The following is a 27,937-nucleotide window of genomic DNA, read 5'->3' as shown; positions in this document are numbered from 1 at the left end:
TTAATTAAAATAATAAATATAAATTTACTAAATTTAATAAAAATTAAGCTCCAAATTTGCCCTCAAATTCCTCCTCTCTTTTTAATTTATTTTCGAAAGCCACTTTTTCTACTTTTCCTCCTCATTCTCTTTCTGTGTTATCTCATTCTCTCCGCCCTTCCCCACTTTTCCTCTCCCTCTCCCCCTCTTCTGTCGTTCTGCCGCCTCTATCCGCCGCTCCTTAATCTCTCTTCTCTCCTCGGCGCGTCTGCCGTCGCCGAGCTCCTTCCCCCCACTCTCTCGTCTCTCTTTTTCCCTCCCCCTTCTCCCTCTCCTTCCGCCGCGTCTTTCTTCTCTGTTCCGCCGCCCCTGTCAGTTGTGAATTCTAATGGAATCTCAGTTTTTACCTCAGTCTATTTTAGTTGGATCTTTTTTCTGATGGAATAATCTCTACATTGTTAATTGAACTGGGATTTTGAGAAAGTAGCATCTGTCTGGTAAGTTTGCAGAAATGTTTTTTATTATCCACTTATTTTTTCTGGTTTGAATTTATAGCTACGGCGTGTTTAGATGTCGAAAATTATATCCCATTGCAACTCTAAATATCCAATTTTTAACTCTTGTCTAACGCTATGTATATGTCTTGAATGTTCTATGTAATTTTATTAAAACATTGTTTTTTTCGTCTATGTCTTGGAGTAATATTGTCGAGTAAGATTTTCGTCTTTACCTGGATATTTCTTTGAATGATCATATCTTGTGTGAATTTTGTTTGGCGGCATGTGTACAAGGTTTGTTTTCCATAATTTGAGATATGGACTTCTTTAATTTTTATATAGATGTCGAAGCTCCCTCATACAAATGCAGCAAGATTCAATTGATTTCTTTTAAGGTATTGTAGTACAACGATATCCCTATTAAGGAATCGTTTTTTTAATTTCTTGACCAAATGCTGAATCTGGTGCCGTTTGTTCTTCATGATTCTATTGGAAAAGACCAGGGAAACAATGTTAGAAAGAAATCTCAGAGTCTTGTAGTTCTTGTAAACAACAAGGAAACAGTACAAGAAGTTTGCAAGAAGGCTGCTGCAAATAGGGACAAGTAAGTAATGATAGCATGTTGTTTGACTGCATACATCACATATACTGGAAATTCAACTTGTACTTGTCTTTTTATTAATTTCCTTACTTGTAGCATTGAAGGGATTAATTTATATATATATATATATCCTAATTGAGAAGCCTCGGGTATCTTTGATCAATGATTGAAAAATCATATACGTATAAAAATTAGAAAGTCATATATGATGTGCTCCACGCAATAGACGAACTTGAACCGGTAACCTAATCATGAAACGATCACTTGTAATCAAAATCATTTGGTAAAATTTTAATGTTTCCTTTAGAGCAATCTTACTAGTATGAAAAATATTGTAACTCTTCGATAGAATTTTCTACATATAATAATATTTATTTTGAGAATGAAGAACGTGCCTCTATTATTTTCGCATATTTTGTCTTTTTGTTCCCATTGATGTTCTATAGTATGTGTAATATATATCTACCATATCTATGTTTAAAATCACATAGAGATATATTGATGCACTTCATTCTTTTACTATAAATTTTTCATCTTCTATTGAAATTGTGTTATGCCTACATTTACTTTATCATCTCTAAAAGTGACATTAAAAGATCTCTTTGAAACATTTATACCATATTCTTATTGATTTAAATTAAGAAATGAAGATGTTCACCAAGCATTTAATGGATGTTGTATCCACTACGATTTTTTCACTTTTGGCTATGGACTATGGTAATTAGCTACAGAATAACTCATTTTTTTTGTAGTGGCGTCAACTAAAATTTATTAGGGATCAGGACATAAGAATTATTATTCATTTCTTGTAAGCTAAGGGGAGAAATATTTTTACTATTTCAAGATATAATATTTATCATTACAAAAAGTGTATATTAGAATGATTATATTATTATTCAATTAAATAAAAATATAATGAACCCAGAAATTGGTCTTGAATTTCCATAAGCACCGGGTAGGTCCCGTTGGATAAAATTTCACCACATCTATGATAAAAGAAACATGTAGTTATAATAGGATCATGAAACTAATTAATCGTGTACAAAAATTTTCACCTGGATATATAACTTTTTTTTTTGTATGAAATTTATGAATTTCTATTTAATGCAAAAAGGTTGATATTTTACATTTTAACTTTTGTTTACTTATTGCAAGGACTTTAAAATTTTATAATTAGCTTTACGATATTTATTTATCATCCCCATATCCATTATGAGATTATATAAAAAATTGATAATTTTACTTATTTTTGTTGTCAATTATCTTCGGTTAAACTTTTTTAGATTCTAATATTCTCGTAATATTACTTTCATCCTTATATTTGTCACAAAAAATCACCATTTAAATTATTGCATATTTCAAATTTGTTTCACTTTTATTACTTATATATAATATAAAGGGGAAAATGCAACCAACCCCTTGTGATATCACAAATGAGATTACCTCTTTATGAAAAAATAAATAGCGATTTACCTTCCTATATTTTTTAAAATATAATAATTTACCTTCCTATGCTTTTTAAAATGAAGCAATTCATTTTAAAAAGTACAGGGGGATAAATTGCGATATTTTTTTCATAAGGGGATAATATGCTCATTTTCAATATGACAGGGGAATAAATTGTTATTCACCCTATATATGATATAAATATAGATTGATACAAAAGAAGTTACTGACCCGTCATGAATTCACCTGGAAAGTTTGTTGGGTAAATTTGCTTGAGATGGCACATATTTAGTTGACGAGGACAACATGGGGCGCAAAAATTTAACCTGAAATCATTTTAATGTAGTTTCTGATAAATAAGTTGATAAAATAAAAAGATTAATGCGTGATATGTGAAATGAGTAAAAATTCTCTTGTAAAAAAGAAAATTAGTAAATTAATCCTCTATATTTTGAAAAATGTAATAAATTACCCTTATCAATGGTTTGGTTTAGATGGAAGAATAATTTGCTTCATCTTTTAAATAAAGGGGATAATTTGTTAATTATTTTTCACAGAGTTTTGTTTTTGGGGGGTAAATTGCATTTTTCCTTAAAAATAATAATGAATCATTCTTGATGCATTTCTCACTAAATTAGAATTTCAAATTAATACACACAAACAAACATAAAGTCTATATATAACACAAAACTTATTATTTTGAAGGACAAAAAGATTTTTAATATGATTGGGCTTTAATGTATAATTTGCTTTTTTCTTCTATTAATTATTTGAATTTCGACTTGCAAGAACAAAAGCCGCTGCCGTTCTGGCCACCATTCTTCTTCAGGACGATTAGAGTTTTTCCTTTCAAAGAAGATTGATGAAAAGAACAACTCAGATAGGTCGAGCGACGGGATTCAAGTTATATTGCCTGTTCGTGACCCATAGCAATGCAAAATCCACCACCTCCCACGTCGCAGGTGGATTTGTATGCATCCATTCTGCAAACAAGTCTCAAAACCAAAAGCCTTTCTGCCATCAAACCAATCCACGCCCGTATAGTCAAATCTGGGCTTCACCTGGGGGTTTTCTTGATGAATAATCTTATGAATGCGTATGCTAAGACAGGGTTTGTTTCTGATGCTCGCCGCGTGTTCGATGGGATGTCTGTTAAGAATGTATCTTCATATAACACTCTCTTGTCTGCCTGTGCAAAGCAGGGTATGATACGAGAAGCGCTTTGTATCTTCAATGAAGTGCCTGAACCCGACTCTGTTTCTTGGACGGCGATGATTGTGGGGTATAATCAAATGGGCCGTTTTGGGGTAGCTTTTCGGATGTTCCTGGAGATGATGAAGTGTAAAGTTGTGCCTACTGAATACACACTTACTAACGTTCTTGCCTCTTGTGCAGCAATTGAGGCGTTGGATGTAGGTAGGAAGGTTCACTCATTTGTTGTTAAACTTGGCCTCTCTGGCTACGTGTCTGTAGCGAATTCTTTAGTGAATATGTACGCAAAGGTGGGTGATGTTGGGACAGCAGTGGCTGTGCTTAATAGGATGAAGTTGAAGAATGTTTCAACTTGGAATGCAGTTATCTCACTGCATATGCTGACTGGTCAGGTAGAGCGTGCATTGGCTCAATTTGAGGAAATGAAAGAACGTGATGTTATTTCTTGGAATTCAATGATTGCAGGTTATAATCAGTGTGGTTTTGATGCCAAAGCACTGAACTTGTTTTCAGAAATGCTCAAGGAGTCTAAACTAAGACCTGATAGATACACTCTGGCCAGTGTATTGTCTTCTTGTGCAAATCTTGAGGACATAGAAATTGGGAAACAAATTCATGCTTATATCATTAGAACTGAATTTGATACTTCAGGAGCAGTTGGGAACGCGTTGATCTCTATGTACTCAAAGTGTGGTGGTCTTGAAATAGCTCAAAGATTGTTGCAGAAATGTGGAACATCTACACTTAATATTATAGCGTTTACAGCTTTATTAGATGGATTCATCAAGCTTGGAGATATAAATCCAGCCAGGCAGATTTTTGACTCATTGCAGGAGCGTGATGTGGTTGCATGGACAGCTATGGTTGTTGGATATGCACAGAATGGCCTCAATAATGATGCAATGGAGCTCTTCAGATCCATGATCAAAGATGGCCCGGTGCCTAACAGTTATACCCTTGCAGCTATGCTAAGTGTCAGTTCGAGTTTGGCTTCAATAAATCATGGTCAACAAATCCACGCAATTGCCATAAAGTTGGGGGAAGCATCATCTGTTTCTGTGAGCAATGCATTAATTAACATGTATGCGAAGGCTGGTAGTATCAACTTTGCCAGAAAAGTATTCATTCTAATTCAACAGAGAAGAGATTCAGTCTCCTGGACTTCCATGATCATGGCTTTAGCACAGCATGGATTTGGAGAGGAGGCATTACAATTGTTTGAAAACATGTTGACATTAGGGATTACGCCAGACCATATAACTTATGTGGGTGTTCTCTCAGCCTGTACCCACGTGGGACTAGTGGAAAAAGGTCGCAGATACTTTAAAATGATGAAAGATGTGCACGGAATTGAACCCACATCAAGCCATTGTGCTTGCATGATTGACCTGTTTGGTCGTGCAGGGTTGTTAGGGGAAGCACAAGATTTTATAAAGACCATGTCAGTTGAACCAGATGTTATTGCTTGGGGGTCGCTTTTAGCTTCTTGTAAAGCCCACAAAAATGTGGAACTCGCAGCAATTGCAGCAGAAAGAATGCTTTCAATTGAACCTGACAATAGTGGGGCCTATTCGGCTCTTGCAAATGTCTATTCAGCTTGTGGGAAATGGGAGGAGGCTGCCAAAATTAGAAAGTGGATGAAAGATAGACAGGTGAAGAAAGAGCAAGGAATCAGTTGGTTGCAAATAAAGAGTGAAGTCCATGTCTTTGGTGCAGATGATGCACTTCATCCACACAGAGATGCAATCTATCAGATGATCGCCAAAATCTGGGAGGAGATTAAAAAGATGGGTTTTGTTCCAGACACTGCTTCAGTATTACATGATCTTGATCTAGAATTGAAAGAGCAAATTCTCAAGCATCACAGTGAGAAACTCGCCATTGCGTTTGCATTAATGAATACTCCAGACAACAGTACTCTAAGGATCATGAAGAACCTTAGAGTTTGTAATGATTGTCATTCTGCCATCAAATTTATCTCTAAATTGGTTAATAGGGAAATCATTGTTAGAGATGCTACACGTTTCCACCATTTCAAGGATGGCTTGTGTTCTTGCCGGGATTATTGGTAAGCATTGGTGAAAAGTACTCCTAGACAAATTTGGGTTGGAAAAAGATCTGATTGTGGCTGGACAAGGTTGCCTACATGGGGAGCATATTTATGCAACATTTATCACGATAGCCAACAGTTTCTCCTGATGCCCAACTTGCCAAGAATTGGAAGGCCTGTAGGTACATGCATTAAATTGGGTGGTGTTTTCCTTAATCAAGATTTTGGGTTGTATCTATATATCTAAGTGAGTATATAGAATAAGTCCAAGGAATGTAGAACTAAATAAATGGACTTATTCATCTTTCTACATGAAAGATACGTATGATAATCAACTTTATTATTTTTCTTCATTTCTTTCTGTTTTGTTCTTGTCTTCTAATTTAATAAAGAAAGAGTTTCTTACAAATTATCGAAAGATTCGTTAGAATGCGACACAACCGGGATTTTGTGAGCAAATGTGGTCGAATGCTTTTTCTGAGATTGAAACATCTGCAATATTCAGCCGAGTTAGTTGCTTGATTAAGATGTTTCCTTTCTATATCTTTAGGAATGCCTGCCTACAGGGTCGATTGGAAGTCATCTCAAGGGAAAGCGCTATTCACACACTACGGGGATCATAATGCTTAACATTGGTCAGTATTACTCATCACCTGAATTTAATCTGCTTTCCTTTATTTGCCGCAACATTATACACTCATCTTTTTTAAGGTTCCTTTTGTTATATAGGTCTTGATTCATCTGAACTTTCAAAAATATAATGCATTGCTGAACTTGTTTATATGCAACATCATCTCTAGTCTAGCTCTCGTTGAAAATTCATTACTGGTTGCGCAGGCTGTTTATCTGGATGCAACACATGCAAATAGACTTTTCTGATGTCCCAAATCCTCGGTATGGTTCTCTGTTCTCATTAGGTATACCATGAGCTGAAGTTTTTTCGTAACATAGCTGGTCGCAATTAGGAACATCAGTTCGTCAAGATTCATTAAACCTGCTTGCTCACTTTGGCAGTGCTCAGCTGTCCAAGCTGACCATTTTTGAGACACAAAATGAAATGCTAAGGGTGTGCTTGCTTGTGGGAAAACGCTACTCAATTGGCACTGTTCACCGAGGAGAAAAAAATGGCTGTTGCAGACGATTACTTGTTTTCTTCTCTATCCATCTTCCCCACTCCCAAATGACACAAGGTATGTTTTGAAACCCATTTTTCCGGTGTTTTTTGCGTTGTTTGTGATGATGAGTGTTGGCCGATTTGGATTTTAGGGTTGCAATTTGAGGCGAAATTGTTATGTTTGTACGATTTCTGTTGGTTTTCTTATGTTTGACCATTGAAAGCTTACTCTATTGTTGGTGGATCATTGGAAATCTGGTGGAATTGGGGTGGAAGTGTTGACAGAAAAATGTGGGGGGTTTTGGCCGTGGCGTAATGTTTATGGCTTCAATTTGTTTAGTAGGAAACACCTTGATTTGATGAGTAAATTCTTGCTGAGGTTTACTGTTTATGGCTTTTGGCCCGGGGTTTTCTTGAAATTCTTGCTGGGTTCATGCATGCTTTTGTCCCTGCTATTTAGAGGAAAAAACAAAATTTTCTACAAATTTACTTTGGGTATGATGTTTGAACACTTGTGAATATTTACTAGCAATACTACCTGTTGATTGTTTGATTATTGATATGCCAGGTTCTACTTTCGTTTTTGTTCAGTTATGGCTATGAATCTCTGTTGCATGGGGAGGATCTGTTGTGGTCTGTTCTCTATTGGAAGATATGGTTAGTTACACTTAAACCCCGCCAAAAATGCTGGAAAATTAGATTTTCCCCCCAAAAAGTTTTGAAACTATATTTATACTCCTACCGAAAATTCTCCAACTCATTTCTATTAGGATTTGGACGAAAAATACTGACGTTAACAAAATATATTATATAAATTTTTAATTGTACCCCTCATTTAACAATCTCATATATATTTTTGTACTTATAAAAGGATGAATATAATATATATATATATATGTAGTTAACATCATTATATTTTTCCCAAAATTTTTACATGGAAATATTAAATTAGGGGTAAAATTAAAAATTTGTGTAATATTTTTGCTAACGTCAACATTTTTTGTCCAAACCCTAACGAAAAGGGGACAAGTATAAACAATGAATTTTTACAGGGGGTTTAAGTATAATTTCAAATTCTTTTTGAAAGAAAGTATAATTCCATATTTTTAGAAGGAATTTAAGTATAATTAACCTAAACAATATGGTGTTAGTTGCGTGTCCACAGTATGATTCTTAATGGAGTTCGAGCTTCAGGCAATAGAAACATTTGGAGATGCTATTTTGTAGTGAATTCAGCACTTACAGTTGTGTAGTTTCTCTAGGAAAATAATTGTTGAAGATTGTAATTGCCCTTGTTGAAATATTGACGAAACATGATTTATTTGGTCTTGAGATGAATCTGTTGCAACCTGGTCTATTTATTTGTGTATATTTTCTGGCGAATCTGTTTCTTGCTGAAAAAATGTTACTGGTTAGTCGGTTTGATGCATGGATACGGATATAATGCGATGCGAGTGCAGCAACAGAAAAAATTTAAAATAAAAATAGGTATAATTACACTCTCTTTCCTGAGATTTGGTATAATTATACGTAGATCACCTGTGATTTAAAAAATTATATGTAACACCTCTGAAGTTTGCTTCCGTCTAACAAATTAGTTCCGTAATTAGTCAAAATCTACAGAATTTGGTGATATTAACAAAAAAATTAGAAAAAATTTAAATTAACTCTTAATTGACTTATTACTGATTATTGTAGGTTTAATAAATCTTTTTATGACCAAATTACCTTCATACGTTTTCGCACATTAACGCATATGAGGAGGTATATTTTTATTGTTATAAGGGTGGTTTAGTCCGAAAAAAATTGTTTGATCTGCAATAAGTTAGTAATCAATCAATTGAGGTAAATATCAATTTTCACTCGGTTGTTTTTTTCGTTAATATCAGCAAATTTAATGAATTTTGACTAAAAGAGGAGTTTATTTGTCAGACGGAAGCAAAGTTTAGGAGTGCTAGATGCAATCTCTCAAATCACAGGAAGTATATGTGTAATTAAATCAAATCTTAGGAGAGGGGAGTATAATTATTTCAAAAATTTAGGACACGACACGACCCTTATATCTATAATATTTATTTTTATTATTATGTATATTCTTAATTTCTCATGCAATTAAGATATGTAATATTAAGAGAAAATATAAAAATAAGCATATCTTACCTCTAAGTTCTCAACCAATTGTGGCTTAAAATATATATATATATATGTATATATATATATATAACTAGTTTAATTTAAAACGCTGTGCATTGAAAAATTATAATTATTCAAATTAGTTAAATCATGAGGATCACCTTTTGATTTTTTGGTAATTTGATAAGAAAAGTTTTAGTGTGAGAGGAGTGATAATTTTTTTTTAAAAAAAAAATAAGCCTAAAGTTCATTTTTTTTAATTGAAAAACAACCCAAATTTTTAAAAATTATAAAAAAATTGTAAGTATATCTAGAGTGTGTAAGACACGGCTTGAAAACGTATGGGACTGACACTGCATTCTCTCTTTTTTTATTAGTTTTATATTTTTGGACGTTCAGATGCTATTTTCGACACATTTTTGAGGTGTATTTCAACTGTATTCATTTTCAATATGTATCCGATACTACATAAAATAAATTTTTAAACTGAGGGTGAATTATATATTAGCGGTATATTTGCTGGTGATATTCTTTCCTTGCTGAAGAAATATGATGGGTTCTTGTTTCAGTTGTTTTAAGTATAGTGTGGAAGTAGTTTGTTTTTGTGTATGCCTAAATGCGGTTTGAAAATAATACTATAATAGTGGGTAGAGGCAATAGTAAGTATACCATTGCTAAGTGGATTTGAACTCCATCACATTATTAATTTTATTGCAATTAATTAGTAAAGCTTATCTATCAATAAATATAATGCTAAAAAAAGCACAAAAATAAAAAAAATAGAAAATAAAGAAAGATGATATGCATATTTTGTTCTAAATCTTTTAAACTCTATTCGGATTTAAGATTTTCCTGAGGAAAGAAAATAAGAAAAAAAATAATTTTTCTTATTTAGTTTTTATATCTTTAAATAATTTTATAAAACTTTCTTTGATCTCAATTCAGATCTTAATAATAAAAAATACTCAAAATTGAATACTTTCGAGTTACAAAAGCACATAGATGTCTTGCGGACAGAAAAATTGACGAATTATAATAATATTTTATATGTAATTTGCAAAAAATAAGCATTAATTTTTTCTCAAAAATATGTTGATATTATCTATTTAAAGGGTATAGTAAAAACAAATATTTTTAAACGATAACCTATGAAAGTGTGGCCTATACATAAAAATAGTGAATAATAGAAAAATAATTATTTTATCCAGAAATAATAAAAAATATGAGATATTTATATGCATTTGATTCTTTATTCCTTTAAACAAATATGAAGATGATTTCTTATCTGGAAAGTGCAAATGGAGATTCACATATATTTAGCATTTATTTTTTTTAACAACAACAAAGACAACTACCATAGAAATTAACAGTTCGAATAAAGAAGAATTAATAAAATTAGTAGATGAATGACTTAGATCTTACTTAATTAAAATCAACGATCTAAATTTGAATTATATTTTATCTAATATTAATATATATATGTGTGGAAATATTAATTTAAAATATAAGATAAATTACAACCACATTATCTGAGATTTGACATAATTACAAGTACTTTTTTGTTATTTTAAAAATTACAAGTACCCCCTAATTTTGACGTCCGTTTAACAACGAATTCATTCTGTTAGGTTTTCATCCAATTTTTGTAATGAACTGATCAAATACTTTTTGAATTATAAATTCTAATTTTATATATTTTATGAACTAATATTTTCTCTAGATAAATTATTTTACCCACCCTCAATTTTTACATTTTTTCAAATACTTTTTTTATTTTTTAAAAAGATTCAACAAAGGTAAAATAGTAATGTCTACTTCACTATTTAGGGGCTATATAATTATTTTCCATTTGAGGGGAGTATTTGTAATTTTTCAAACAATTAGGTAGCATCTGTAATTATGACAAACTTTAAGGGAGGCCGTTATAATTTATCCTAAAATGTATTATATGTATTTATATATATACTTATAGTTCTATATACTCGCAAAGAGAGGCGGGGATTGAAGGCGGAGGGATGGCGACAGCACGCGACAAGAAGTTGGGGGAGGGGGTGTGGGTGCAGCGAGGGGGAGTGGAAGGTGTGGTGGTTTGGGCACGACGACGGGCGAAAGGGATGGGGGAAGGGAGGAGCAACAACTGGTATTGAGAGGGTGGGGGTCGGGGGAGGGGAGACCGATTTTGTTGGCGGCAACGCGACTGATTTTAAGGGTTGGGTGATCTTGGTTTTGAAGGGGGGACAACGCCGAGGTGGGAGTTGGAAAGGGGGAGGAGGGGGGCGCAACAAGGGGCTGCGATGGTGGCTAGGGATAGCATGGTGGCGCGAGCGATTGGGTGGAGGCAGCGATGGGAATGGAGCATTGAGGCGACGGATTTGAGGGGGGAAGGGGATGGGGTGACCCATTGGGATTGTTTTTAAATAAAAAAGTATATATTATAAAAAATATTATATATTTCATATAAATTAGTAGTTTTACATTTTAATAAATATTTACAGACATTATAATTATCAATAAATTATTTATATAATATTACACAACAAATAATATTTATTTTTAAAAAACCATACCCAGTTTCAAGTGGGGCGTGCGAATTACATACCTCCCTTCAAGAGGATAACTTGTTTCAATTTTTAAAATATAAGGAGATAATTTAATATTTTTTTTATCACAAAGGATGTTTCGCATATGATCTATATCATAAAGAGGTAGCATGTAATTTTTCCTTTGTGTTTATACATTTTGTATTTAGGGTATATTTATATAAACATATATAGTTTTCCTTAGTGCTCCACAAAAAGTATCAATGGAAATGAAAAATACGTTGTCTACACATCTCTTGTAGGAACAAAAATGTCATGCCCCCCATTCCGCACTGATTAAAAAAGGGTTATTACACTCTTTTGTATGGTATGGCATTTGCAACAAAGTGGTATAAAAATACAAATTATTGATGTTTAGAAGTGGGATTTGTGTGTGAGTGCTTGATATAAGACCCGACTTAGAGGGGGCTTGTATTGCACGTCTAAAAATGAGATCTATATGTAAATTTCCTGAGGTGAGAATTGGTCGAAAAGGAGTTCACACTACAAGGGGAATGTGGATTGGGCGGAAGAAAATGTTACACACCCCACATCATTTAAGTATCTTGCAATTAATGAAAGATTATTCACTATCTTTAGCCAGAAACTACATATCAGCATAATTATTTCTCACATAAAATAAATGCATAACTTCCTATTAATTGCTTGCTGTATGTATCGATTTCATCATGTTAGAACCAAGTAAAAAATTAGGTAAATCGGAAAATACACCAAGTAATAGAATAGTTTTTCTAATTTCTCTCTTCGTATTTATTTTTTACTAGCACGAGGACAAATCTCACATTCCTGATGTGGTGTGGACGATATAGAAGGCTCCTTTATTGGAGTCTTTCGTGGACAAACACCAGTGGAGGAGAGCAACACGTGTAGCCGATCCAAGGTGAAAACCAGAAAAGGAATTTCTATTTATTTTATGCTGCAGTTTTCCCTTCTCCATAGCCTAGATTGTATGATCCTTGCATTTTAATACACTGATAGCCAGAGAACATTCTAGGGTACATCCCTTAGACATCGATTAATTTCTTTTATTTTTCGCCTTACTGCACTTCCGCCGCTTTTTTGGGTCGATCCGCTCCCTTTCAACAAAAAGAAATGTGAGCTGTTGTCTGCCCAGGATTAGAGTTACTGAGAGTCCGTGGCCAGAGACAAGGAGTGGAAGGATGAATTGGAGTTTTTTATTGATGTTTGATTGGTCTTGATCATGCTCTTGATCATGGTAAGGAGTTGTTTTATTTGACTAATGAATATAAGAGGTTGTGGAGAATAGCATGTTGCCAGGGGACAAAGCTTTTATGCAGTCCCCTATTTTTGAGTCCATTATTGATGGTAATGTATGCGAGGAGTTGATGAGTACCTAGAACAAGTGTATTTCCCAAACTCGAATCTTGAATCGTTATAGAGAGGACTTTGATGTGGGCCTCCTGGACCCGACCAAAGATGAATACTGCAATTTCTTTCTGCAGCGGCTGAAATCCCTATAAATGATGAGTTTTATGCCCTGCTTCCTCCTCCTTCTATTGATCCCATCGATGAGGATGTCAAAGTAGCTGTTGAAACCTTAATGGAAGCCACATGTGGGGTCATCTTTAGAGGTTCCAACTGCTCCTACTATTCCTACTGAAGTCAACATCATTCCTGATCCGTTTGCTCTCCAAGAGGACTGAAGTAAAGAGATAGTATTTGAGGATACAACAGAGCTTAATATGCCACAGGGCTAGGAGGTTGCTCATGCTGATGATCTTTCCATACCTTCATTTGTTCCCTATGAAGAATCTTTTAAGGAGAATATCTATGATCTGGGGAAGTTGCCAGGTATTAAGGGTGTTGGGGAGGATGTTCCCCCTTCCGTGGATTAAATTCTGATGAATATATTTGAAGGCACCCGTGCACCATAAACATTTTCAAAACATTGGTTTGTAATATTCTGGATGTTTGAATGCTGTTGGTTGTGTGGCCATATCTTCTTTTGAATTAATTGAATGAATTTGTATCTTTTTTTTTTTTGGGTCTTTTCAACCATAATATTCTAAGTAATAAGGTCATTTTCGGACCTTCCAGGTTCATAGGTCTTTTTCAAACTAATTTCAAAGTTCAAAGGTCTTTTTGGGACCATTGTCTTTTTCATTCAAGATTGGAGGTCTTTTTCAAACCTTTGTCTTTTCCAAATATTCAATATTGGAGGTTTTTTTCATCCTTTAAGATTAGAGGTCTTTTTTCATACCTTTGTCTTTTTTAGACATTCAAGATTGGAGATCTTTCTCAGACATCGCCTTTTTCAGACATTCAAGATTTGAGGTATTTTTCAAACCTTTAATATTGGAGGTCTTTTTAGACCTTTATTCTTAGGAAATAGCAACACTTCTCTATGAAATCCTCCTTTATTACTTGATTTTGTATACAACCTTCAAGCCATGTAAAACTATGAACAAAATCTTTTGAGATTCTGAGCATTCCATGGCCTTGGAAGATCTTTTCCTGATGAAACTTGGAAACGACATTCCGTTTTTGGCTAGCTTAATTACTTTGAAGGGAATTTCCCACTTTGGATTCAATTTTTCGACATATTTGGAAGCTTCAAGTCTTTTCAACACTAGATCTCCTACTTGAAAAACTCTTATGTTTCACCTTCTTAACATACATCTTCTTGATGTGCTTCTTATACTTGCAAACCTTTGTAAGCTAGTTCACGATTCTTAGGTAGCAGAATCAAATCCATTTAGGGTTGTGCATAGGCATATATCTGAACTCTTGCCTCTGATCTATATACCATACAAAATGGGGGTTCACCAGTGGAATTCGTTGGAGTAGTGCGGTATGCCCATAATACACTGGTAATTCATCTGCTCAGTTTCCTTTGAGGCCTTTGAGATGAGTTTTTAGATGTTGTAATATGATCCCATTTAACCTTGACTTGCCCATTGGCTGGTGGATTAGCCACTGAAGTGAAATTCTGCTGAATCTTCATCTCTTTACACTAGTTTTGCACATTTTCTCATTGGGATTGGGTTCATTGTTTGCAATTAGAGCTCTTGGTATTCCAAAGCGACAAACTATTTTTTCCCATAAGAATTTCATTATTTCATTCTCATTAATCCTTGCAACAACCTATGCCTCCATCCACCTGGTGAAATGTTCGACTACCATAATGCTAACTTTCTCTGTCACGTTGCTAAAGGAAAAGGTTCCAATATCTCTATTCCCCATTGATAAAAGGGATAAGTTATTGGAATATTTACCAAGTTTGTTGGAGGTACATGAGGTATGTTGTTGGATAGATGACCAAAAAGCCAATTAGTTTGGTCTGGATGTAATCTAGTTTGACAATACTCGATATTATATAATATTATTATTTAGTGAATAAAATAAGTCTTTGCTATTAGCTTTTTTCTTTGTTGTGCTCATTCTGTATGTTTATATTTTCTAAAACATTACAACAAAGCCCACAAATTATTTGGACAACTATGTAGTTAGACTATGCATTAGATGGCGATCATGAAATTAACTGCCGAAGGGTTAGTTTTGAGACACTTCAAGTTAAGGACCTCGAGTGTCCTATGCATATTTGCACTAAGGGTTACATTCATTTGATGAGTGCCATATTTCATTGGAGATAGATGTGGGACGTCTATGCCATCTTAATGGATTGATTGGCTAGGTATCAAATCGACTGAACTGACTCATGGGGATCGTAAGCCTTGGAGGCTTGGTTGGTATAACTTGAATTTTTAGCTTCGATAGTACAGGATTAGTTCTCAAACTTGAGGAACCACGGTAGTCACGTGCATATGATGGTTGTATCTTGGATCTAGAGAGACATGATTATGTCACAGATACGATCATTATAAGTTTTGTCTAGTGCAATGCGAATATGTAGCAAGGACTGTAAATTCAAGAAGATGATCTGTTTCCTGTCAATACATGACGGAGGTATCTCCTATGCAGTTGGAGACGTATTTACACCACATGAACCTATGACCAGAGTGATTGGTCGAACAGAAAAAAGATGTTCCTATGTCGAGCAATTAAGGGTAACGCGATTTTAAGTATTAAAGTATAGATGCCTAGTCCAAGATGAGAACCGACATCAAATTTCATATCCTAAACTAAGGTAGGGAGACGGTAGATGGAAGGATTATACCTATATGGAACGAAAGCCAAAATATTCACACGGATATTCACCTAGTCTCTAGTGCCATAGACCGTTGCCAGACGACCAAGCTTTCTTGATCAAGGATTGATCAAGAACGATTAATTAAAGTGGATTTAATTAATCAGAAGTATTGGGCACTAGCCCAAGTCTAGCTGAAAGGTGAACCTAAAGAGTCCCGCACAAATCATCAAGGAAGAACAAGGAATTAATTTGGAATTAAGTCCACAAGGTGTAAGTAATTGGATTACTCACATTTGGGAATTCATTAGATGGATAGCCCAAAATTAAAGTAATTGGATTAACTTGAGTTGGGCTTGTCTTTATTAATTAATGAATTGGATTTATTAATTAATCAGAGACATTTCGGGCTTGAGTATTTAATTGAATTAAATACCTATTGGGCTTAATTAATTGAATTTTATTAAATTAAATTTAACTAAAATTCTTTGGGCCTTGAATTTATTTCATATAAATTCGACCACTGATTAAGGCCCACTACCAAATTGATGGAATGAGAGTTGACCAAGAAATTGTACTTTTGAAAAGTGCAAACTTGGCTATAATTAGAACCCTCTCTATATGGAATGATTGGATCATACCATATAGATGGAAGGGTTACCTTGTAGATGAATGGAATGTATGTAGACACATGACTATTTATCTATGTAATATATATATATATATATTGTATAATTGTTTAGAAAATAATAATTACACAATACAAAACATAAAAATCTCTGCCTCTCTTCCTAGCATCCGGCCGCCCCTCCCCTTTTCTCACTACATGAGATTTTGACTTGATCTCTTCTAGCAAAGAGATCAAGGCCTTGTTCATTCTAGTGTGGTGTGGATCTTCTTTAGAGGGTTGCTACGTTAGTACCTTGGGTGAACGATTCAACATGAGTAGCCGTTTGGAAGCCTGAATTTCTCAAGAGGTAATTTTGATTTTAAATTTATGCTTCTCCTCTTGTTTCTCAATCATAGCCTCATATGAATATTTTATTGTTGTTTACTTTCATCTACATTGAATGCCCGGGAACAATAAAGGTACACCCCTTGGTACGATCATTTTAAATTTTACATTGTTATTTCTCGTCTCTCGCTTCCGCTAGCACGTTCCCAGGCAATTCGCTTGCCCCTTTCATATGTTTGCTCGAAATTGACAACTTATACATTTCTTGGTGATTCCAAGGCATCTTTGAAGGTGTTTCCAAAAATATCCTTGCCGAAATATCTTCTGAGCTAGTGCTCGCCCACCTGAATTGTTCCTCCGCAACACCTTCATGTATCTCCCTCATCACATAAATGGTTTCATTCGTGTTCCAACATTTCAATAAAAATCTCAGAATGTATTCTTTTATATCGCTCGCCTCCAATGATATAAATTTTGATGATCAAATTCTCATTTGTAGTTTGTGGTTTTAATCCTTTGTTCTTCCCCTTGGAGGAATTTGATCATCGATTCTTCCAAAGCATCTGCGAAAATCTGGACATTCAATAACTGCGGACCTTGCCTGGTTCTTCAATGCAAAAGTCTTTTTCAAACCTCAACACCTAAGGGTCTTTTTTCTGACCCACTTGCTGGTAGGTCTTTTTCTAACCTTTCCACTTCTGACTTTTTAGACATACGTAAAGTAATTTTCTTGGATTTTATTACAAAAGATGTGCTTGTGAATTTTGAATAGGGATCAACCCTTTAATTCTCTTCTCTCGGACTTGATGTAATGCAAAGTTTACAAAGTTACATCGAAGTTCCCTTACTTTCTCAACGTATCTTACCATGTTTGCTTCTTTTGATTCATAGACTCCATTAAACTGTTGAGGCACAAGCTGGGAATCTGCATAAGCGATCAAGTGCTTGGCTCCTAACTAGGAAGCTAGACTCATTCTTGCAGTAAGAAATTTATACTCTACGTCATTGTAAGTGACTGTAAAATTTATTTTTAGGGCTACTTTTAGATTCAAGACCTTCTGGGTTCCTCAGAACAATACTCGCCCCCCTTCATATGAATTTGAAGATCCGTCTATTTGAAGAAGCCATTTTCCTCAACTGATTTCTTTGCTTTGGTTGTTCATCTCTACCAAAAAGTCTGCGAGAACTTAAGCTTTGATAGCAGTTCTTGGTTGAAATTCAATATGATACTCTCCAAGTTCCACTACCCATTTAATCAATCTCCTTGATGCATCCGGCTTTGATAGTACTTTAAGGGTTGGTTAGTTAATACAATTGTAGCATGAAATGAAACTGGCAATAAGGTCTCAATTTTCTCGCTGTCACTATCATTGCTAAGGAATATTTCTCAATCAGTATATAATTCTTTTTAGCACCTTGTCTATGACTCACATAACAAACTCGTCGTTGTTCGCGGTCCAGAAATCTTATTAACACAGAGCTTACAGTAGATTGAAAAACAACTAAGAACAAATATTAACGTGTTTGAATAGGTGACTAGGAAGCCAATTGAATTGGTTGTTTTCTATTCGTCAATCTTTATCAAGATAATATTGTAATGACAAATATAATAAGAGTTTATCAAAAGACATTAGTGTTTTGTTGTTCTTACTACTTATATTGTATGACATTTCAAAATTGCAACAAAATGCCCACAGACTGAAAGGTTAATTCGTGGAGTTGGTTGCACATATGTTTTACAATAATGAAACCAACTTCTAAACGACAGTCTAAAACGTTCCAAGTTGAGAACCTCGAGACAGGACATCGACTGTCCAATAGAAATTTGTATAAAGTATTGCATTCATGTTTTGTCAGCAGGAGATGTAGGTCGTCTATGCAATTTTAGTAAGTTGTTGGTAAGGTAGTCAACTGATTGAATTGACTAATGAGAATTTTCATAGCCTTGAGGGCTTGGTCCGTATGATTAGTAATTTCGATTATGATAGTACGGAATTAGTTCTCAAACTTGAGGAATCATGATAATTACGTGCATACAAAGACTATATCTTGGATCTAGCGAGCGGTGACTGTGTCATGAGATAGTTATCATAAGTCTTGTCCAATGTAGTAGTAGTAGTAGTATGCAGTGAGGACAGTGGATTCCAAGAAAGAATATGTCCGCTATTAATATTATGATAACGAGATCTCCTGCGCTCTAAGATGGTTAGACTATTTAAATTTATGGCCATAGCAATTGATTGAGTGGGAAGGGACTCCCTATGACGATTAGTAGAGTAAACACATCTCGAGTATGAAGCATAGATGCATAGTTAAGGATGGGAGCCAACGCCTAATTGCATATCCTAAATTAAGGCTAGAAGTTGAATGACAGTAGGATCGTGCCCGTATGGACTCAGAGACTAGATGTTCACGCCACTATTCAACTAGTCTCTAGTGCCAAGGATGTTGTTAGACGATTGCTCATGGTAATTGGCTATTTCTGGTTATAGGTTAATACAAAATAACTAATTAAATTATTTTAATTAATTATGTGGTAACATGTTTAAGTCTAGTTGAGGGTGAACCTAAAGAGTCGCACACTAATCACTAAAAAGTAATGGAATAAATTTGGAATTAATTTTGAAAGAGGAAAATTAATTTAATTATTGGATCATATATGTGGAGTCGTCCATTGGATGGATGATCCAAAATTTAGTTAATTATATTAATTGAATTTTGAATTTGACCTTTAAATTAATTGGATTAATTGTAGAGGCTTGACCTAATTAATTAGTGAATTGAATTCATTAATTGATTAGTATATGGACTTGTCTAATTAGTGGATTAGATTTATTAATTAGCATTGGGCTAGAAATAATTAGTTGGACTAATTATGGTTGATTGGGCATAATTAATTAAGTGGGTTTTAATTAATTAAGTGTATTTTGGGCTTGTGAATATTTAACTGGATTAAATATTTACTTGGACTTTTTAAGTTGGGCATTTTATTTAATTAAATTAAATAATAAGCCCAACAGAATTAGTTATTGGGCTCAATTTAATTTGTTGGACAAATTAATCAAGTCCGATTCAAATACACCAAGCGTAGCCCAGATTGACTTGTCTAAGTCAACTTAGAGAGTAAAAATAGCTGCTAGGGTTTAATTTTGAGGGTGATTTTCGAATTTTAGGGGGAGAGGAGAGTTTATGAAAAGTTGGTGGAGATAGAAAACTCACCAAGTTGACTAGGTCTTTCTCCTTTTTACTCCTAATATAATTTTCATTCTTCCAACACTCAAAACTCTTAACCCTAGCTGATTTGTGCCTCTTCTAATTGTTGATTTCATCCATCGCACCATCCCTCTCCATCTCTCTTCTTTTTGGTTTAGAACCAAGTCAAGAACTAGGTGGATCGAAAAATATGCTAACAAATAATGTAGCTTTTTCGATCCCTCTTTCCGGATTTATTTTTTGATAGCACGAGAAAAATTTTCATATTCCCACTGTGGTATGGATGCCTTTGGAGAGTTCCTATGTTGGAACTTGCATGGATGATCGTTCAAAGAGGAGCAACGCTTGTAGCTGATTGAAGGTGAAAAACCAAAAAAAGTATTCTCTTTTATTTGTTGCTATCGGTTTTTTCCATTTCTCCATAGCCTAGATAATATTACCTCTAGATTGTAATACACCGCTAGCCAGTGAACGTTCAAGGGTATGGCCTTGAACACCATCCTTGCTTTTATTTTTGCTTTTCCGCACTTCCGCCATGTTATCAGGCCGATCCATTTTTTCAATGGTATCGAGCCGGGATTGGTGTATAAGGCTATGGATCTATGTGTTTTACGTGTTTTGAACATGTACAACATGATTAGATTGGCTAGAAAGCATATAGTTTATTGCTTTCGTACTTTCATAATTATTTATGAAAAATTGCATGTTTAAATTGCTATTGTTTATGGATGAATTTTGTGATTTTTTAGCAATAAATGAATTTTGTGATTTTTTAGCAAATTGAATTTTTTGTAGATTTCAAAATTTATTTTAATTTTTGTATGCTGACTAAAAAAAATTATTTCAGTTACTGTTATAGCGCTCTACCAGAAGACAGAGGCTAGTGTAGGCATAGCATGCGGGCGACAAAGTGGACTGATCGCAGGCACACGATGCTAAGGCAAGGAAACCTATGCGTGTGCGCACAACCATCTATGCACGGGTGGTTGAGACGGCTGAATGGCTGGGCCGTTTTTTCGCCACTTTTTCAAAAAAATTATTTTTTTAGGTTTTTACATATTTTTCTAAAATATTTGATTTTTGGTTGATTTAATTTGAGATGAGATTGGATTTTTCCTAAAATTAATTTGCCTAAGATTTCTAAATTAGACACCCATTGACTTATGATCACAACGCCCATTGTCCTTGTACTTGGTTTATTTTTTGTCGGGTTGGGGCCTGCGTGCCTCTTGTTTACTTATTCCTCTCGCTTTTTAGCCTTGTTATTTAAAGCTTGCTTTTCTCCCTATTTATGTACTCCCCCCAATATTTCATTGAATTTTTTTTTATTCTTCAATTGTAATGAGAGTAGATAGGTGGGAGGTTATTTTATTTTATAAATAAACGATAAGGAACAAGCCCAAGGTAATGGAGGTCCATGGATTGGCCAATAGAGGATCCATGGAGAAGAGGCCCGAAGGACGAAGCCCATGATGGAAGTCCAAGAAAATGAAGAGGTATTACAGGCCCATTATTTGTGAATGGGTTAAATATCTTATAATTGCGTTGGCCAAATCCTAGGTTGACCATAGATCTACATCAGCATAGTGGGGATCTCGTAGGATGAGAATAATATTAGATAGCTCCCACAAGGTTATTTTTCATGTGGATTGTAAAAGTGGGGCATGGAGAATTTCGCTTGTGGGCTTTTATATAAAAAAAAAAAAAACAGTGGTAAAGGTTATATGATAATCTACTAAAAGTATTTTTATGTTAATTGTAGATGTCTAAGAATCAACTGACCTCTATACTTGAGGCAAACAAATTTGATGGAACCAACTACGCTAATTGGATAAGAAATTCGAGGATAGTCCTCAATTTTCAGAGCTACACTTATGTTTTGGATAAGTCTCTACATCAAACTTTGCTGGAGGGGTCCTTACCCAGGGAACATTTGACTCAAAAGTACAAAGTATCGTACTAGGCTCAATGACTAACAAGATCCAGAAATAGTGAGGGAGGTATGATGATGTCTAGTAGATAATGCTTCGAATGAAAGACATTTATGCGGTCCTGGACTAGTATATTAGATATGCCACGATGAAGGCATTCTTTTGCGCTAGACTGATTGAGAGATCATATGTACGTGAGCATGGAGTGATGGTGCTATCCCTTATGGAGAAACTCAAAGACCTCCACGCTGATCTTAAGATGGAAGGTACATTGACGTGATCCTACAGTCTCTACCTCCCGCATTCGATCAATTTATTGTCAACTGCAACATGAATAGGCTTGATAAAACTTTTCATGAGTTGATTAATATGCTGCTCCAATTAAAGGCAATGATTGAAAAATTTGCACCGTCGGTACTAGTAGAATAGGTTCAACCTCTAAAGCAGAAGGCAAGGATGTCGGACGTTGGAAGAGAAAGAAGGATGAGACATCATTATCTGCTACTAACACTTCAAGCACTCCTATTACATAGCTATGAGGGGGCAAAGGAAAGAGGAAGAATGTTTGACAATCAAAGATTTCAATTGATGTTTGCATTTACTACTGAGAAAAAACCATTGGAAAAATGAGTGTCCTAAGCTCCTCTTTGATGAAGGTAAAACTATAATTGTGCATTAACATGATTACTATTCTACTCTTGTTATTGGATACCAATAATTAATAATTTGCGAATGGTTTGCCAGTGGTGATTAGGAGTAGAGAGTTGAAACAAATGATCCTAAGGATTAGCGATAACGGGGCTGTTGTTGAAAAGACTGAGGATTAAGTTAGGGTTAGTAGTAATCATGTTAGGATAATATTTATGTAAATCAGCATGATCAAAATAATATTTTTATTTATTTTTGGGCAATCTTTGATTACCTATTTTTTTTTATCAATAAAGTTATTTTATTTGACAGAAATGGGATTCCTATCTGCTTGTTTCAAATATAAAACTTTCACTATCTTATAATTAGATTATGAATACTCAAATAAAGAATTAAAATGATAATCAAGAATGAAACTTACAGTTTTGGTAAGTCAATATCTTCTACTTGAGAATGAGGAAGATTGATGGATTCAAAGAGTACTAGAAATAGACAACTTGGATCTATCAGCTTGCAAAACTTTTCTAAGAAGGAGAAACACCCATAAATCTGAAGGATCGCGTGGTACGACCCAGGAACACATTGGCGAAATCGGTGAAGATAAAAATGCGTAATAACAAAAATTAAACGCAGAAATTAAACGAATCCAAGGGGTGTATAGTTGGAGTTCATGGGCGCTTGATGTACTAAAATTAAAACATGCAAAGGGCTGATGTGCAAACCATAAAAACCAAAAATGAAGGGTGAAAAATGGTACCTTCTTTTTTCATGATCGCTTGAAATGCTCTTCACTTGAGGTTCCAACGTAGCAGACCTATAATTTGCACACCACAATGGAGTCGGGGTATCTACATCCTCTTTGCTAGAAGAGAATGAGAGGAGAAATTGCACCTTAGTGCACAAAGAGAGGGGCGGCAGAAAATAGCTTGCGGAAGGAGAGGGATTTTTTTTTTTTTGTTGTGTAACAATGATCATAATTATTTTTCAAATAATTATATTTCATATATATATATATATATACCTTGTTTGATAGTTAAAAATATCTCTAAATACATTCTATTATCTACAAAGCATATTTCTCTTTATTCCAAATAAAGAGATCCCCAAAATGGCTAGAAGTGCACTTTTCAAAATTGCAATTTGCTAGTCATTTATTTCCTTCCATAGAATTTTTCTTGGGCTCAAAACAATTGGGCTTGGCCAATGCTTACCCTTCAAAATACATGCCTAATGAATTTTTATTTAAATTCAATTTAATAAAAATCCAATTTAATTGAGCCAAACTTGTATTTAATCTAATTAAATACATAGGCTCAAATTATCCTCATTATTTAATAAGATCCAACTTGTTAGATTATAAAGACAAACCCAATATAAAGTAATGCCACTAACTTATTCTTGGGCCTTTTGCCATACAATGGATCTCTCTTTGCAAGTAATCCAATTACTTGTGAAATCAATTCCAAATTAATTCTTTGTTCCTTTCTGGTGATTTGTGCGTGACACTTTAGGTTCACCTTTCAGCTAGACTTGGGCTGGTGTCTAACAATATTATTAATTAAATCTAATTTTAATTAATAATTCTTGATTAATCCTTAATCAAGAAAACACGTTGCCCTAGGTGGCCGTCTAGCAACGGTCCATGTCTTTAGAGATTAGGTGAATTACTGTGTGAACATTTAGGCTCTCGAGTCCATACGGATTGGTTCTTCCATCTATCATCTCCCGACCTTAGTCTAGGGTATGGAATTAGTTGTCGGTTCCCATTCTGGACTAGGCGTCTATGCTTAATACTAGAGATCGTGCTACACCAAGTTTCTCGACATAGGAACCGTTTTTTCCTATTCGATCAACGACCATGGCCACAGATTCATAGAACGTGGACGCATCTCCAAGTGCATAGGAGATACCTCTGTCACATATTGACAGGGGCGGATCCTCTTCTTGGAACTCATCGTCCTCGCTACATACTCCGGCTATACTGGATAAGGCTTATGATGATCGTGTCTGTGACACAGTCACCTCTCGTACAAATCCAAGATACAGTCATCGTATGCTCGTGACTGCTATGTTCCTCAAGTCTAAGGACTATTCCTACACTATCAAAGCAGGAGATCCGAGTCATACCGACCAAGCCACCAAGGCTTCCATATGACGATCACCGCAAGTTAGCTTAGTTAATTCGACACCTAGCCAATCAACCCACCAAGATCCCATAGACACTTCACGTCTGTCACCGATGAAACACAGTACTCACAATTGCAGGTGACTCTTAGTGTAAGTCTCTATAGGACTCTCGATGCGCATACTCGAGGTCCTCGACTTGTAATGTTTTAGACCCAACCTTTTGACAGTTGGTTTCATGACCGCCATCCAATGAGCAGCTCAACTACACGGTTGTCAATCGATTTGTAGCTTTGTTGTGATGTTTAAGTAAATTGTAAACATACAAAATGAGCACAACAAAATGGATGCCAAAATAAGCGAATACTCAGTTTATTCACTTGAAATAATATTATATGATATCGATTAATTTGTTAGAATAAAATACATCTTAGGCCAATCTGATTAGCTTATGGTCATTTATTCTAACAATCTCCCACTTAACCTAAAGCCAATCCCCATTGTCCGCAAACCCATCTTATCATGATGTTGAGTATGAGCAATTCGCGACACTTAACCTAAAGTCAGTGGATCTGCTGTGTTTTATGCTGAGTTGACTACCGAACATCACCTCTGCTCACCATCTCTAAGTAGATGGTAGCGTCTAAAAATAGGTTTGGAACAGTGATGAGGTCTCGGTTCCTTTGCTTGCGCTATTACCCTGTTGTTATCACAAAAGATAACTTTCAGCTCAACAATGTTAGGCACTACACCCAACTCTTGGATGTAGTTTTTCATCCATCTGCTTCTGAAGTTGCTATGTATTCAGCCTCCGTAGTGGAATCCGCTGTGGTAGCTTTCTTGGAACTTTTCCAAGTCACCACACCACCATTTAGCTTGAATACAATCTGATTGAGACTTGGCATCATTATTGTCTGACTAGAAGCTAGCGTCGCTGTAGCCTTCTAGTATCAATTCTCCATTACCGTAGATCTAGAACATATCTTTAGTCCTTTTCAGGTACTTAAGTATGATCTTGACTGCACTCCAATGTGCTTCACCAGCACACGCCTGATATATGCTCGTTACGTTTAAAGCGCATGTGACATCAAGCCTAGTGCATAGGACAACATACAATTCTACCCACGGCTGAAGCATAGGTGATGTCCGACATCCATTTAAGTTCCTTACCAGTCTTAGGAGATTATTTCTTGGAGATCTTAATCCCATGGCTCATTAGAAGGAATCCTCGTTTTGAGTTATCCATCTTGAATCTCTTCAAAACTTTCTCAATGTACGAGGATTGGGTTAATCCCAACATCCTTTTAGATCTACCCATATCCTTCACATCATTTTCAATGAGCAAGATATCGTCAACACAAAGTACAAGGAACGTAACTTAGCTACCACTGATCTTCTTGTATATACATAGATCAGATTACTTTTTGATGAAATGATATCCCCGTATGACTTCATGAAAACATATGTTCTAGCTTCGAGAAGCTTGTTTGAGACCATAGATGGACTTTTGGAGATGACAGATTTTCTATTCTTCTCTAGTGGAGGTGAAACCTTCCAGCTGATCCATATAGATTTATTCCTCGATGAAACCATTCAGGAAAGCCGTTTTCACATTCATCTGCCATATCTCATAGTCATACCATGCTACTATAGCGAGCAGTAGTCAAATGGACTTGGCCATCGCCCCCGACGAATAGGTTTCCTCAAATTTGACCCCTAGTCGTTAAGTGTATACTTTTTCCACGAGACCAGCTTTGAAGGCGATAACCTCCCGCTCAACTCCAAGCTTACGTTTGTAGACCCATTTGCAACCAACTAACTTAACGCCTTTAGGTGGGTCCACAAGGGTCCAAACTTGATTTGAACTGATCGAGTCCATTTCGGATTTCATGGACTCAAGCCACTTATCCGAGTCAATGTTAGACATCGCTTCTCCATACGTTCTTCGATCACCGTCCAATTTGCCAGTCAAGCTTAAGAATCCATACCTATCGGGATATTCTGGTTGACCTACGGAGAACTAGAGAATTAGTACTGGGAACTGTAGGTACAGATGATGTTGTATTATTTTGATGAGGTATCTCACTTGACTATCATGTAGGTATGGATGATGTTGTATTATTTTATCTCAAGCAGTTCCTCATCATGCCAGCTATCCATAGGAAAACCCTTTTCCAAGAATACTACGTTCCTCGAGACAAAAACCTTTGGTTCCGATAGGTTATAAAAATATTACCTGGAGTTCCTTTCCGGATAATCGACAAACCTGCACAGACTAGATCTTGATTCTAGTTTGTCTCCCACTAGCCTTTTGTCGCATGCAGGACTACCGCATACCCTCAAGTAGATCTAGCAAAGGGAACTAAGGGATCCCATATTCCGTTGATGTCTCACGTGAACGAATCAACTAAAAGAAGTTCGATGCAAATCAAGCAAAAGGTAACCTTGATTTACGTTTCTTGCACTTCTCGTTTTAGTTTTTACCATAAGCCCCATTCTAGTTTTATTGTTGTTATAATTAACTACATCGAACGCCCGGAAACTCCATACACCCCTTGTGATAATGATTTTATTTAATTTGGTTTTTAATTTAGAATTTTTTATTTACCCCTTTAGCTTGCGTGTTCCCAGGCCGATCCACTCCTAATTTTTTATTGCCTTCAAGTGGTACCAGAGCCCGGTGCAATGTGGGGCTATGGTTTTTATGTGAATAAGCATGATAACGTGATTTTTATTACTTCTGAAGCAAGTTATTTGTTTTGCTTATTGTTGAATAATTATATGAGAAAATTAACTTTTTAAATTTTTCAATTTTTGGATGATTTAAGTATTTCAAGAAAATTGAATTTTCTAGTAATATACTTGGTTTTACTTTCAGATTATTATGCAGAAACCAAAAAAAATTAGTATTGTAGCAGGGCACTACGACCGGCAGTGCATAGCATGAGCGCGCTCGGGCCCGCATGTAGCCTGGCCAACGCATGTGCTGTGGGCACTGGAAGGCAGTGCGTGCACGAGGCCGCGTGTAGGCGGTGGATGCCACATGCAAGCATGCAGTTGGCTATGCGGCCGCTGGGCCGCTGTTGTGATTGACGGCCGGGCCATTTTTCGCCGTTTCTTCTAAAAAATTGAATTTTCTAGTTTCTGCACATTTTTTGAAGACATTAATTTTTGTTAATTTAATTTTGGATAAAATTGAATTTTTGTAGAATTAAATTACTTTAATTAATTTGGTTGGTTTACGTGCAATCATCTTTTTAAATTGCAAATTTTAAACTTATTTTTTCTACGTATAATTATTTATAGTGATATTGGATATCACATTA

The 27,937-nt window shown here is 35.2% G+C and overlaps 1 protein-coding gene across 13 annotated transcripts; it reads left to right on the top strand.

Annotated features, from left to right (window-relative positions):
• Window positions 112-21,550, top strand: LOC105171241 (pentatricopeptide repeat-containing protein At2g22070). 13 transcript variants are annotated; one of them, XM_011092283.2, is made up of 10 exons: window positions 112-476; window positions 819-871; window positions 975-1,080; window positions 3,313-5,967; window positions 6,336-6,420; window positions 6,623-6,679; window positions 6,800-6,975; window positions 7,468-7,556; window positions 12,397-12,512; window positions 20,756-21,550. In XM_011092283.2, exon 4 carries the CDS (start codon window positions 3,456-3,458, stop codon window positions 5,805-5,807), a length of 2,352 nt encoding a protein of 783 aa, XP_011090585.1. In that variant the 5' UTR covers window positions 112-476; window positions 819-871; window positions 975-1,080; window positions 3,313-3,455; the 3' UTR covers window positions 5,808-5,967; window positions 6,336-6,420; window positions 6,623-6,679; window positions 6,800-6,975; window positions 7,468-7,556; window positions 12,397-12,512; window positions 20,756-21,550. The 13 variants fall into 13 exon arrangements, with proteins under 13 accessions (XP_011090585.1, XP_011090582.1, XP_011090591.1 ...); XM_011092280.2 differs by lacking the exon at window positions 20,756-21,550 and adding an exon at window positions 17,587-18,037; XM_011092289.2 differs by lacking the exon at window positions 20,756-21,550 and adding an exon at window positions 12,723-13,539.

This window comes from Sesamum indicum, linkage group LG9, assembly GCF_000512975.1.
Source record: "Sesamum indicum cultivar Zhongzhi No. 13 linkage group LG9, S_indicum_v1.0, whole genome shotgun sequence".
NCBI lineage: Eukaryota > Viridiplantae > Streptophyta > Magnoliopsida > Lamiales > Pedaliaceae > Sesamum > Sesamum indicum.
This window is presented reverse-complemented; position numbering and strand designations above follow the sequence as displayed.

Excerpts from the sequence above, each read along its gene's own strand:
- LOC105171241 (XM_020696711.1), top strand. The coding sequence starts at position 3,456 with ATGCAAAATCCACCACCTCCCACGTCGCAGGTGGATTTGTATGCATCC.